Source organism: Xiphophorus couchianus, chromosome 9 (genome assembly GCF_001444195.1).
Source record: "Xiphophorus couchianus chromosome 9, X_couchianus-1.0, whole genome shotgun sequence".
Taxonomy (NCBI): Eukaryota; Metazoa; Chordata; class Actinopteri; order Cyprinodontiformes; family Poeciliidae; genus Xiphophorus; species Xiphophorus couchianus.
In genome coordinates this window covers 15,225,963-15,239,220 of record NC_040236.1, presented here as the reverse complement: position 1 = coordinate 15,239,220, position 13,258 = coordinate 15,225,963, and the positions used below count along the sequence as shown (strand labels likewise).

At 40.1% G+C, this 13,258-nt stretch overlaps 2 protein-coding genes across 3 annotated transcripts; both read left to right on the top strand.

Annotated features, from left to right (window-relative positions):
• On the top strand, positions 1–6,632 carry mknk1 (MAPK interacting serine/threonine kinase 1). Of its 2 annotated transcripts, XM_028028008.1 has the most exons (14): positions 2–123; positions 673–735; positions 1,084–1,186; positions 1,302–1,400; positions 1,484–1,581; positions 1,673–1,752; positions 1,853–1,926; positions 2,460–2,564; positions 2,646–2,701; positions 2,798–2,893; positions 2,982–3,176; positions 3,858–4,022; positions 4,124–4,167; positions 4,378–6,632. In XM_028028008.1, exons 2-14 carry the CDS (start codon positions 682–684, stop codon positions 4,595–4,597), a joined length of 1,389 nt encoding a protein of 462 aa, XP_027883809.1. In that variant the 5' UTR covers positions 2–123; positions 673–681; the 3' UTR covers positions 4,598–6,632. The 2 variants fall into 2 exon arrangements, with proteins under 2 accessions (XP_027883807.1, XP_027883809.1); XM_028028006.1 differs by having other exon boundaries at positions 1–123; positions 2,460–2,701.
• Positions 6,633–7,365: 733 nt separating this feature from the next.
• Positions 7,366–9,639, top strand: LOC114150516 (uncharacterized). The gene is made up of 2 exons (XM_028026944.1): positions 7,366–7,571; positions 7,956–9,639. The coding sequence occupies exon 2, from the start codon at positions 7,988–7,990 to the stop codon at positions 8,591–8,593; it is 606 nt and encodes a 201-aa protein (XP_027882745.1). The 5' UTR covers positions 7,366–7,571; positions 7,956–7,987; the 3' UTR covers positions 8,594–9,639.
• The last annotated feature ends 3,619 nt before the right edge of the window (positions 9,640–13,258 follow it).

The window sequence follows — 13,258 nt, the reverse complement described above, 5'->3', positions numbered from 1 at the left end:
ATGTGTTTTCCCGCCCTGTGCGTCATTGGCTGCCTGACTGATTGATCTCAGTTAGCAATGGGAGCTTACATCAGCTGGCGGCGGAAGCTTTGACAGGAAGGATTTGGCTGCTCTGGAGTCCAGGTCAGTGTTTTTTTTTATTTTATTTTTTATCTGACTGCATTTGTGGGATTATTTGAACGCTCCCGTGACAGCCGCAGCTCCAACAGTCAAGCAACTAGGAATGAATGGATAGAAGACGTTAGCCTAGCTGGTTAGCTAGCGTTAGCCACAGATGGCTAAGTGAGGACAGAACAAAATAATGGGCGGTTTTATTTACGAACAGAGCTGCTAATTCCTTACTTCTGGTCGAGTTGTTGAGTAATCAGGTTGTTGAATACTTAACAACAACCGCATTCTATGAAAAAGGCATTATGTTTACTTCGTATAAAACTAAAATCAATACGTGTTAAGCAAATATTTACTTTACAATCTGTTGCCGATCCGCTTTTGACTGAATGCACCCAAACTAAACATATTTGACAAATTCAGACATGCATTTCTGCAGAAACTACGTAGCTCAAATTCTTTACATGTACTCCCTTCTCCCTACACGCAGTAGCTTGTTGTTACACATTACCGGCGAGCTTCTTGCGCTGAGTTTCTCACTAATTCCGTTTGTAATGATTTTAGTTGGCAGATATGGTGAGGCACGGCGTGATGTCGGAGCTGCAAACCATCCAGCATCCTCATCAGGTTTGGCCTGCTCTTATCTTTTACTATCTCTCTGGTTTCACTTCCTGAAATGCGTTTCAGGATGTTGAGCTGACTGGAAGTAGTTCTCACACTGCATGGCCTTATCTGATGAAATAAAAACAGAAGATAAACCATAATTCACGAGTCATTCACTATAAAAGGTTGGGTGAAGATTTGCTTTTGTAACCAGGGTTGAGGTGGGTTTCTAATGATAGAAATGCAACTATAACTTTGTTTTTCTTGCATTTTCGGCTGGACCACCACCTGATTTCTCTGGCTGCTCTCGCTTTTTCCCCTTTCTCCCTCCCCTCCTCCCCTGGCTGTTCGGCCTGCTTCTCTGTGTTACAGGGCAACCCCCTGGCTGTGGGCCAAGTAGGACAAACCTGTGCGAGAATCCAGAACAATGGGAACATCACGGAAGAACCGCAGCCCCTCTCGCAGGGTACAGCAGGTATGCACCACTTGTAATGGTTGTAGCAGCTGTATGCATGCTCCTTTGAATGGTAGCACATTCTGGCAAATGTTGATTCTTAATCTACACGTGTAATTTTTCTGCTCTGCTGCAGAGATTGAGAAAAGTCAGCCGGTGAACATCCCAGATTTTTCCAAAAGAAGAAAGAAGAAACGCACTAGAGCAACAGACAGCTTCACAGGCACCTTTAACGGTAATGAAGTTATTTGACAGTGTCGTCGTCGTTGCTTGACAACAAGCAACAGTAGTGTTAATGTCCTGCTTTCCCTCACATAGATCTGTACAAACTGACAGATGAGGTGCTTGGTCAGGGGGCATATGCTAAAGTTCAAGGATGTGTGAGCCTGCAAAATGGACAGGAGTTTGCTGTGAAAGTGAGTAATTCTTTTTTTTTTTTGTCAAATAAGTACAACTGTATGTTTTTATATAAACAACTAAACATGTCTTTTGTGTCGTCTTGGGCAGATCATAGAAAAGGCCGCAGGGCACAGCCGAAGCAGAGTATTTCGAGAGGTGGAGACTCTCTATCAGTGTCAAGGAAACAAGTGAGTTAATCAATCAATCAATCTGTTCATCATCTCTGTTAAAAACACACTCAGTCATAAATGAAACTGATTCTAAGCAGCTCTGAATGTCTCTGTTCAGAAACATCTTGGAACTGATCCAATTCTTTGAAGACAGCTCGTACTTTTACTTGGTGTTTGAAAAGCTGCGTGGAGGCAAGTATGAGATACTAACAGTGCCACCTGCACACACCTGACATGTTTTTTTTATATCGGTTTCTCAGTATATCCAAAAGTATTCATAACTCTTGTGCTTTTTCCAATTGCTACCATGAAATGTAATTTATTTCCTTGGGATTTTATGTGTTGAACTAGCATAAAGAAAGTTTAGTAAACTGTGATTTTTTTTTCAAAATGCTAAAAAATATAAGGAGCGTGAATAAGGAGGAATTTTTCTGCCATAATCCAAGAGCACAAATTTTCAGTCTGTACAACACTTTCAACTTTCGAGGAGAAGTTTTTGAGTACAAGCGTTTCAAGTTTTGAGAAGAAAGACGTGAAGTCCTGCTTTCAAAATGAAAATGTTAGCAAGAGTATTAAAAAGTTTTGAGAACAAACGATATGAACTCCCGCTTTCAGACTGAAAATGTGTGCCATCTCGGATTACGGCAGAAAAATTCCTCCATACGTGAAAACGTTTGCAGGGCGCTGTAAACAGAAATGTAAGTAATCCTTGTCTCTTCCCACAGGCACCATTCTTACACACATCCAGAACCGAAGGCACTTTAATGAACTGGAGGCCAGCAAGGTAGTCCGGGACATTGCGCAAGCTTTGGACTTTCTACACACAAAGGGTACATTTATTTCGGAACAGCTTATATGTCGTAGTCTTGACATGAAAACGATTTATTTTGGAGTGTGTTTTTGCTTCTCAGGAATTGCTCATAGGGACCTCAAGCTGGAAAACATCCTGTGCGAATACACTGACCGGGTAAGTGACGTTATTAAGCTTTAAGGGAGACAGTTATCCCTGTACATATTTGTTATGGCTGTAATAAATGTCCTTCCCCTTTCTGTTTTCTCTCAGGTGTCACCAGTAAAAATCTGCGACTTTGATCTGGGAAGTGGAGTAAAGCTCAGCAGTGCCTGTACTCCCATAACGACGCCAGAGCTCACCACGCCGGTACAGGCTCATAACGTTTCACTCCAAACTCCGATTTACGACTTGGATGTGACTTTTTTTTTAACACGCTGACGTCTCGCCCTCTTAGTGCGGCTCAGCGGAGTACATGGCTCCGGAAGTAGTGGAGGCGTTCACCGACGAGGCCTCCTTCTACGACAAGCGCTGTGATCTGTGGAGCCTCGGCGTCATCCTCTACATCCTGCTGAGTGGAAGCCCCCCCTTCACAGGCCACTGTGGCACTGACTGCGGGTGGGACCGGGGGGAAGCATGCAGAGCGTGCCAGGTATGCTCTCAAATTAGTTTATTATGCTTTATAAAGTCTGACAAAAACACATTATTACTACATGCATTGATAGAACTTTACAGTTCCAGCACCATACAAGTAAAATAAAGTAATGCTTACATAAGTCATTGCCTGTATCAAAAAGGTGATGGTCCAGAGAAATGGCAAATAGCAGGTCTTTGTGTTAATCAATCAATCAATTAATTTTATCTGTATAGCACATTTTAGCAGAATTACAAAGTTTTAAAGAAAACACCATACAAAACATTACATTTTGATGAGGGCCATTATCTGCTATTCTAAACAGGTGGTGCTTTATAGTCTAGATTTAAGGGAACTCAGTGTTTCAGTTGTTTTGCAGTTTTGTGGAGGTTTGTTCCAGATTTGTGGTGCATAGAAGCTGAATTCTGCTGATTCTATTATACCGCCGTTCAATTAAATTCATGTAAATATTCAACAGGGAGTATTTCAAGTTCATTTATGCAAACGCACCAACATAAAGCATCTTACAGCTCTAGGGTTGAGTTTCTCCAAGAAATACCTTTTGTACATCAGTCACTTCTGAAACTGAACATGCAACGTTATCCAACATTTTTATTTATGTCTTTTAAAATGTCTGTTAAAATGTCATCCTATTTATGTTTGGAAGGAAGTAAGATTACGTCGTACTGTTTTCCTCAGAGTTGCCTGTTTGAGAGCATCCAGGAGGGCAAGTACGAGTTTCTAGACAAGGACTGGGCTCACATCACAAACGGAGCCAAAGATCTCATATCAAAGCTGCTGGTTCGGGACTCCACTCTGCGCCTCAGCGCTGCTCAGGTCCTGCAGCATCCTTGGTTACAGGGGGTCGGTATTATTTACATATGTTCAGGTTTAGGACTTGTGTTGTTTGATTTGATCCTGTAAGTAAACTGTTTTAATCCTTTTTTATATATATATATATACAGAATGCACCAGAGAGAGGTCTTCCAACTCCTCGTGTCCTACAGAGGTTTGCTTTGAGTTTTTATGTCTTTACGATGCTTTGAAACAAAACAGACACATTTTAGGCAGCAGTAGGGAGAAGTAAATGATTTTGAGTTGAAAGGAACATTTTTTGTTTTTTAGAGTGCTGAGGTGGTGGTCAACCTCCTCAAGGAATTAGCTTGTTGCGGGTCGTGCGGACAGCGTTGGTCGTTAAAAACGAATCTCGTCTTTTTAGGAACAGCAGCACCAAGGACTTGACCCAGTTTGCAGCAGAAGCCATCGCCTTTAACCGGCAGCTCTCCCAGCACGACGAGCAGCAGGAGGAGTCGGCGTCCATCGTCTGCTCCATGAGGCTGTCCCCTCCTTCCAACTCCCGGCTGGCCCGCAGACGGGCCCAGTCCAACGCTCTGCGCAGCGGGGACTTCTCTCCTGTTTCTGATGACCTCGCAGCCTGAGCCACCAGCACAACCTCCCTCCTGGTTGTCTTCACTAACCGATATCAGATTCTACTGGCTCTTTTTTTGTTTTGTTTGTTTTGTTTGTTTCTTTTTTTTTGCACAGGGAGTCTTATTGGAGCACTCACATGGTATCAGAGTCGACTAACTCTACATCCAACACTTTTTAAGCTGCCTAGGTTTTAAACTCTCGAGACCACTTTTCGCTTTTAAAAAAAAGTATTTCTTAAGCTTTACAGATGTATTTATTGGTAATTCTCAACCAAAAAGTCAGCAACAAAACCTCTGTTGTTACCAGCAGATAATTCAAGGACATATCATTACCAAAACAGCGTTTTAGAGGTGCAGCTGTTTACTGTCCTCGTGCAAAAATCATTTTGTTTTTGCTGATTTTATTTCTCTTTTATTTTTTTTTAGCTGTGAATTATTCAGTATTTTGATTTTATTATTAAGCTTCTGAAAAGGGATGATTTGTGCTTCTTAAAGCCCATATGTGGATGTGATCGGATGTTTGTGTTTATGTTTGAAGGGTAGAAGAGGACGGTTCTTGGGGAAAACTGGACCTTTTATTATTTTATTAATATTACCGGTTAATGTCATTATGTGTAATTGCATGAGTGTGAAATTCAGGTGCTAGAATTAAGGATCTTTTCACTGCAACACAACCTACCTGTAGCACTGATGTACTTTAAAATGAACTTAGTTTGAGTGAATGGAAGAGAAGCCCATTTGTGCCACTTTAAAGAAAACTAAACTCACAGTCACTATTTATGAGCGTTAAAGTTATAACCACGAGGTAACAATAATCAATAAATACAATGTATATTTAAAGTCAAATCAATTAAATATACATTTATAAAAGGTAACATATTTTTGAGATAAACAATTTTATTGTGTTTTTCATCCTGTTTTTCCTTTGTTTTTTTAAAAACCAACATTTTTAAAAAAACAATAAGTTTATCATAAGTCCAGGTACGAAGTCAAAATTATGGTTATCTACATCATAACGTTTTTAATGTGAATTATAACTTACTTTATAAAACTTAACTGAGAATTGTGACTTCAAATTTCTTAATTTGAATTAAAAATCATCAGTAATATATTTACAACCTACAATTTTAAGCATTGAAATGCATGGCTATGACTCAGTTTCTTTGAAGTTGTCTGAATGGGCTTCCATGGTTCGAGGAGAATATAATGTATGCAGAGCATTATTATTTTTTCTAAATTTTTATTTCAATTCTCCAGATAGGTTTTGTTTTGCTGTAAAAAAAACAAACAAAAAAATGAAACACCACAACAAATATTGATTTATTTTCTTCTGGTCACGGTTGTTTAGTATATTTGGAGTGGGTTTTTTTTGTAGACTGTGATTCTTGCTTTTAAAGTTGTAGATAGTTGTGAAAGTCAAAGGGATTTATTTTCATGTTACATTTGATAGTAAGAAATTAGCCTAAAGTAATTGAAGGGATTTATTTTTGTAAGTGTATTTTGTTTAGTTTTGTATCTGGTAATGTGAAGATGGAAGAAAAAGGGATTGAGCAAGTTGACGTTTGTCTCATGAATCTAAAACTGTTTTGACTTGATTTTGTTTTCGGTTCATGTTCGGGCTGCAGTATTCGCCTGAACTTCTTTTAACCCTTTTAAGTTTACGTGCCGCCCTCGAACAGAACCCCCCCCTGTTTCCCTGTAACTCGCACTGTTGCCATGGTCACCCCATCTCTTCAGCAACTGAGCGCTTTCATTGTCAAGCAGGAATTAAGAGAGATTTGCTCTGAGACAACATCAGGAAACAATTACTTGCCATGTTAAAACCCTCGCTCTTGTTTTTATGAATCATAAAAAGAACCTCTCCCCTCCCCTCCGCCCTCCTCATGCCTGGTTGTAATGGCATCAAATGAGATGCAGTAATGGGTTCGCAATTAAGGAGCCCCGCAGAGCTTTGATATAGGACCTGATGAGCAAAGCTGTTCTTGTGCATGGAGCAGATTTCCACTGGGATGACGTGTTCTCAATAAAAAATGTTGAAATATCACCTCTTGTGTAATTTGTGTTGGCTTGTGTTCAACGGTTATCTCTTAACATACTAGCTCTGACTCAGGGGATGTCAGTAGTTTTTATTTTCAAAGGCTCTTTTGTACGAGCTGAAGGCCAAAGGGAGTGGGAAGGATGTAGAAAATAATTGCTTGGTGGAAAAAAAAGAAAAAGAAACAGGCTTCCTCTGAAATAGTTTGTCATTATGATTTATATGACATCTGAGAAGAAGTATTTCAGTTTTTATGCAGTTATCGTGGAAAAAAAGCACTGTTCCAAGCACTGTTCAGGTAAAATCACTCAATCAGGTTTATTCATGAATTGTGCACAACTCAGAGAGCTCACAGGACAGTCAATAATGAAGCAAGTCTGAAACGGAAAGCTCTGCCAGGCAGAGCCAACACATGAGTTTTGTACAAAGGGATAAGGGATCCAAAGCATGGGAATCAGACTGGTTCCCATGCAGCTGGGGAAAAACAACGTCCAACCTTGTGCATGTAACCCAAACAGCTTTAACTTGGTGGGAATATACAGAACTTAGAATAAACATGTAGCAATACAACTAGCAGGTGTGACCTAATTGTAATTTTTCCACATCAGCAGTGACTTTTACTTTTGTAATAGCCTTAAATAAAAACCGTTCAGTTCTTAAACCATTAATTATTTTTAATGGCTTAAGAAGTAACCGTAACTTACTGATTCCTATTTTGTCAAAAGTCCTCGTTTTCGGAGGGAAGGATATTTGGATGAGGATGATTTGACAGTTTGCTTGAACGGACTCTTTAGCGCTCCTAGTGGTGATAAGCGAGCAGTGCAGCAGCTGCTCTCTGCTGTTCACCTGCTGGAGGGAGAGACAACATTCATCTCGCAGCTGCTGTGCAACAGGATGCAGAGACAAAGCGCGGCTAGGCACCCAGCAGGACTACGGGTTCAATAAAAGGTAAGTGACGCGGATTAGTTTGTAATAATGCTGCTGAAATGGACTTTTAATGGTTTATGTGATTCTTTGGGTTTTGCCTGTGTAGACCTGTGTGCCTCAAATCAAAAATCCTTCATTCATCCTGAAATAAAATGAAATGTTTCTTCAAATAGTTGTAGATTATGTTGGTTGTGGGGAGGGAGAATCTCCTGTAACGGTCCGTATCACAGCTATTCTGTAGAGGCCTCTGACTGAAGACAATCTGATCATACATGACAGTCTCTCGTGTCACTTTGGAGACACTTTTGCTTAAAGTTGCTCAAACATGATGATTGAGACGTTGAGAAATGTACCAAAAACGACTAAAAAACTAAAACTTTCTTCCACAAAACTTTCTGTGTGCAGTGATGAAGTGCTTCGTCCGATCCTGTTAAGACATGGTGTTACCTGATGAGAAATCAAGACCATCCGTTCCCAGCAACATCCCAGAACGGCGCAGCCTGCGGTACCAGAACCTGCCCTCCCCAGCTCTGTGCTGCGCCTGCGGCCTGTGCATCATGCTGGCCGGCATCAACATCACCCTGGTCGGAGCTTTCGCCTTCGGCACCTTCAGCTTGGCGGCCAACCCTCCCATCATCATTGGGCCCCTCCTCTTGCTGTTGGCTCTGGCTTTCTTCACGGCCTGCTGCGTGGTCAGCAGGAGACCCTCGTCCCACATTGCTCGGAAGACCCAGGGAGGGGAGAAGTGGGGGTTGATGAGGATGGGGACGGTCGCCTTTGAGATGGAGATGAGCGAGCACACCCTGCAGGACACGACGGCCGTCCAGCTCAGCCCCACAAACTCCCTCAGCTCCTCTCACAGGTCCGCGTCGAACCAGGGTGACGGCTCGGCTCTGGCCTGTCAGAATGAGACCAAGGAGCCGCAGAGCTCTGAGAAGAGTGACACGGGTGCTGACGGGGATAAAACGAGTCTGACCTCTGAAAACAAGGAGAGCACTTCCACTCAGCTGCTGCCTGACCAGAAGACATCCTCCTCCACATAGCACGAACCGGCTCTGCTTGCTTGGACGAATGTTTATCCCACCACAGGACGGGCGCATCTGATGGACCTCAAGGGTCTTTTTAATACAAGGAAAAAGTGGAAAAAGAAACTGTTAAAGATGAATTAGATCAGAGATGCACCAATCGAGTCCTTCTTGGCCTGTCCCACTATATTTGAGCTCTTACTTCAAAATGTTGACCAATTCTGATTCTGGAAGCAATTTGTTCTGCTTCCTTTGTAACAATTTTGAATATGAAGGAGTGGCAGTGTTTCTGCATCGATGCGTTTGTTCCTAACCTTTCTCAGATTTATTGACTAAAAATAGTGGGAGTCATTAATTGTGACGCATTTATTGAATCTGTGAAAAACATTTTTTTAGCCATTAGCTTTCTGATCACCAGTAAGAGCAAATCAACAGAAAACTGACTAATTTTACAGTCCATCTGTGGTATTTTTTTTCTTGTTTTTGTTTTTCTAAAATGCTGCTGTATGTTTTTTTTTTTATTTATTTTTGATCTTTTCTGGTTGTGCCGTTGTGTGTTTCTCTTCAAGGCCACCCTGCTGCACGCTACAACACATCATGCAGCTCCTGTGATTACTCAATTGTGTTACAGGATATTGTTACGTGTTTATTGCTGTTCTCCAGGATAGAGGGTGTCCTTCGTCCAACAGAAAGAGAAGAGAAACTTGCCCTTTGTTCTTCTTTTTTGTGAAAGAAAAAAAAACAACCTAGCACAGACAGATTATTTCCTATTTGTGCCCAATAGGTTGACTACTGTTGTTGTTGCTGCTCTAGATGTGAGGATGGAGGATATTGTGCGTCCAGCTGAGCCCCGTTGAGAAAAAAGCTGCTCTGTAAGCCTCACTGACACATTTCTCATAAACATTATATAACAACTCGGAGTTTGATTCTCTCACAGTTCACATCACTCGTTGCATAAGGCGGCAGAAACTCAAAATGTGTAAAAAAAAAAAAAAACAACCTAACATTTGTTTCCATTCTGTATGTCATGTGAAACGTAAATAAAGAAGGCATCTTCTGTGTCAGCCTTGCGATCTCTGCCGTTGTCTGTGGTTGTTACGAACATGAAGCCATAAAAAAAAAAAAATCATGTCAGGTTATGTAAGAGAAGTGTGCAGGTTGTGAGGATAAACTCATTTGTTATCTGAGAAACACCGGCGGCAACAGTGCAAACAGTTCCCTCTTAGCATATTGCCCATCACTTGGCATCAAGCCGACTGCTGCGGGCAACAACCAGAGCGCCATGTTTACTCATCATTATACACATGCTGTCCCCAAACACACGAGACCAAACTCTGTGATCCCTTCGGACAGCGAAAGCTGCTGCCTGGTGTTACTGGAGTCTTTTTGCGTGTGTGTGTGAATCGAGGTGTATAAGTGGCCACAGCCAGGGATCTCTTAATCCTGAGACTCAGGAATAAGCCTCACAGTGTTTGCATGAGGAGGATGACATGTCTTGACAACCCGATAGATGAGGTCATGCTGCTCTGAAAGGCAGCACAATGGGATTTAGTCAGTTCAGAATTGGTCTTAGCTGTGTTGGTTATCCAGTTAACTTTAAAACCAAACTTCTTGGTGCAATCTCAGGAAATTTGAATATCAGGAAATGTTCATTTATTTCAGTAGCTCAGTTCAGGAATAAGACCAATAAATAGATGTTTAACGCAGAAACGTGAGGCCTACTGAAACGGGTCTCCATGTACTGAGCAGTATATGTGATCGGCCTCTGACTCTGCTAAAGCGTAATGGGAGCAGAGGTTGCTTTAATAGCAGCCTTCAACTCATCTGCATTGCTGGTTCTGGTGTTTTATCATCTTGTTCTTTACAATACTCCATAGATTCTCTGGCGCTTATAGGTCTGACCAGCTTGATGGCCAGTAAATGAAAGAGATAAGGTGATTAATGAATTCTCAGCAGCTAAAAGTGCTCTAAAATCTTTCATTATCAGTCTTTCTAGTTGAGGGGGAAAAAAAAAACCTCTGTATGATCATAGAACTACTTCTCTAAGATGCACTTTTTTGAGCATTCAAGGCTTGGTGGTTCAAGGTTCTTTTCCTCCTGTCAGCTCACTGCACTCGCTAAGGTGCACTCAGTATCCAGAGGAAAAAGGGAAAAGGAAAAATTATACAATGCTTACATGTTTTATGCAATTTATACAAGATGGGAGGAATATGCTGTAGACTTCAATCCCTGTCTTTTAGTTCTCTCAGTCCAGTTTTGTCTCTCTGTGCATCACTAACATGTTAAGTCTTATCTCTGTTGCTGCTAAGTGTGCAGGACCAGATAGTTTTCTGTATCAGTTTGTTGACGTCACTTCTGGATTAAACACACATAACGTTCTGTGTCAGATTATTACAGCAACACCATCCCTAGAAACACTCCACACTTTCTGTCTCTGCATGTACCTCAGATTGCTCTATTGTCATTACCCATTTATTGACGTATCAGGCTTTTCTGTTATAATTTTTTATAAGACATACACAGTAATAAAACCCCCCACTATGCTCACGGTGTGTTGCTCCTGCTGCTGCATGTGTATTATCAAAGAGGCACCATTGACCATCAGTTCTATGCTTCTTGTAGTGAGAAGCTGTTCTTGCTTCTCACTACACCCCCCCACCCCCCACTCCAACACCCTTTATTTAAAGAACAAAATATTCACCCTTAGAAGTCTATGACGCTCCAATCTCTCCCAAATTTTGTTTCACAATCTTCACAAAGCTATTGCTGTCGCATTTCCAGTTTTTCCTTCCACTTAACTTGCCATTCTTTTGCTCTTTTTAAATGATCCTCCCTGGAGATGATGTGAGGGTGTCAGTGACTCCGGTGGAAAACTGTCCTGTCAGCAACTTTTCCCATGAATTAACCGACTACAACGTCAAATATGTTTTTTGAAGCTGTAAGCCGCAATCATTCACATTCTCAGGTATAAACACTCAAAATGAATAACTTTGTAAAATAAATCTAGATAAGCATATCAACTTTTTCTGAATTCAATTTTTACAATAAATTGTTTTATGATAAATATTCAAATTGGTTATTTGTTTGTGTTCACTTGAGGCCCTGCAATGGAAAGGTGACCTGTCCAAGGTCAGCGGACTGATGGAGAAAGGGACCAGCTCCCTCTGTAAGGGTCAGTGGATATAGACAATAGATGGATGTTTATTTAAGCTATAAACTGCAGGCCCAACAGACTGATCTTTTCACTTTTGGGGAAGTTATGACAACTTTATTTGGGGCAAACACATAAACCTCTTCAGAGTCGTATTACTTTCATTGCAATAAGATGACTTTCAGATAATCCATCTTAGCCATCATACACAAATTATTGAATAGTATTATTAATGACTTTGCCCCAACAATGCATATGAGCCATAAAAGTCAGATTATTAATAAAATTTTTAAAGTGACTCTGATGAAAGGCATTTCTTCTTCTTTCTTTTTTTTTTAAAATTATTTCTATTATTTGGGAGACTTTTATCTACATAAGAGAATAGAAAATGTATTCATTATAAATCATCAAAAATATTCTTCAGTACAAGTGATTTCGCATTAGAAAAAAAATAGAGCCCACCACAAAAACATGTGTAGGTTATTTCCTGTCTCTTGTAAATCAGATAAAAACATATTTTCTTCGTACTGAAAGGTGTTTATTCGATACATAATAAACACACAAAATGGTTCTAATTCATGTTGCTGTCTGTTGTGTAACATAACCATATTCATTGAAATGAATAAATACGATGCAATAATGATGACGGTGATAATGATACAAAGCTGAATAGACTTAATTAAACAAGCGCAATATTCAAAGGGTCTGTTGCGGAGGTTGTTATTTGATTTACGACAGCTTCTGTTCGAGAGAGAAACAGCTTCAATAGGCAAAAATAAACTATTTTCATTTGCACTAGTTAACTGAACTCCTTTTAGATAACTGTTATCGTATATTCACAGAGAAAATGTCCTCAATGATTCGACTTCAATGATGTAATGTGTGTCATTTGGACTAAATGTACCATATGTATTTTATTCTGCTTACATTTGCAGAGTTTAAGATCAGGAAAAAATATATATTAAGGATTAGAAAATATTTATTTTTCAATCTGGAAAGCGCTGCGAAGTACTTGTGATGGCAATGCTGCGTAGCGACACTAGAGGGCAGTGTCGTCGTTCGCGTTTAGTGCGTCGGTTCAGTACGATGTAAGACTGAATTGGTTTTGCTTTAATCTTTATTCTATTTAATTTTGTGTTTCTATTTTAAACTAAACATGTCCAGGAAACTGGAATGCTGTTGTTATTTTAAAAAAAATCTATTTTCATATGTTAGATTGGGAAAATACAAATCTATATTTTTAAAAGTTATCTTCTTTCCTAATTTCTTTGTCAGACTTTTACATTTTCAGAAGCTGGCAATTGTTTCTACACATTGGTAAACTCAATATTTTAAACTTTATCAGGGACTCTAAATCTTCATACAGATAAATATTGCTTAATCTGGTGTTCAGATGCTAATAGTAGGCATTTAAAGAAAAAATGTTTCACAATCTCCTTAAGGGTTTTAAACCTTATGCTTCTGACCACTCTGTGACCCCTGAAACTTGGAAGAATCCCTTCCTGACTAAAATGTGCTATCAAAGTGTAAAG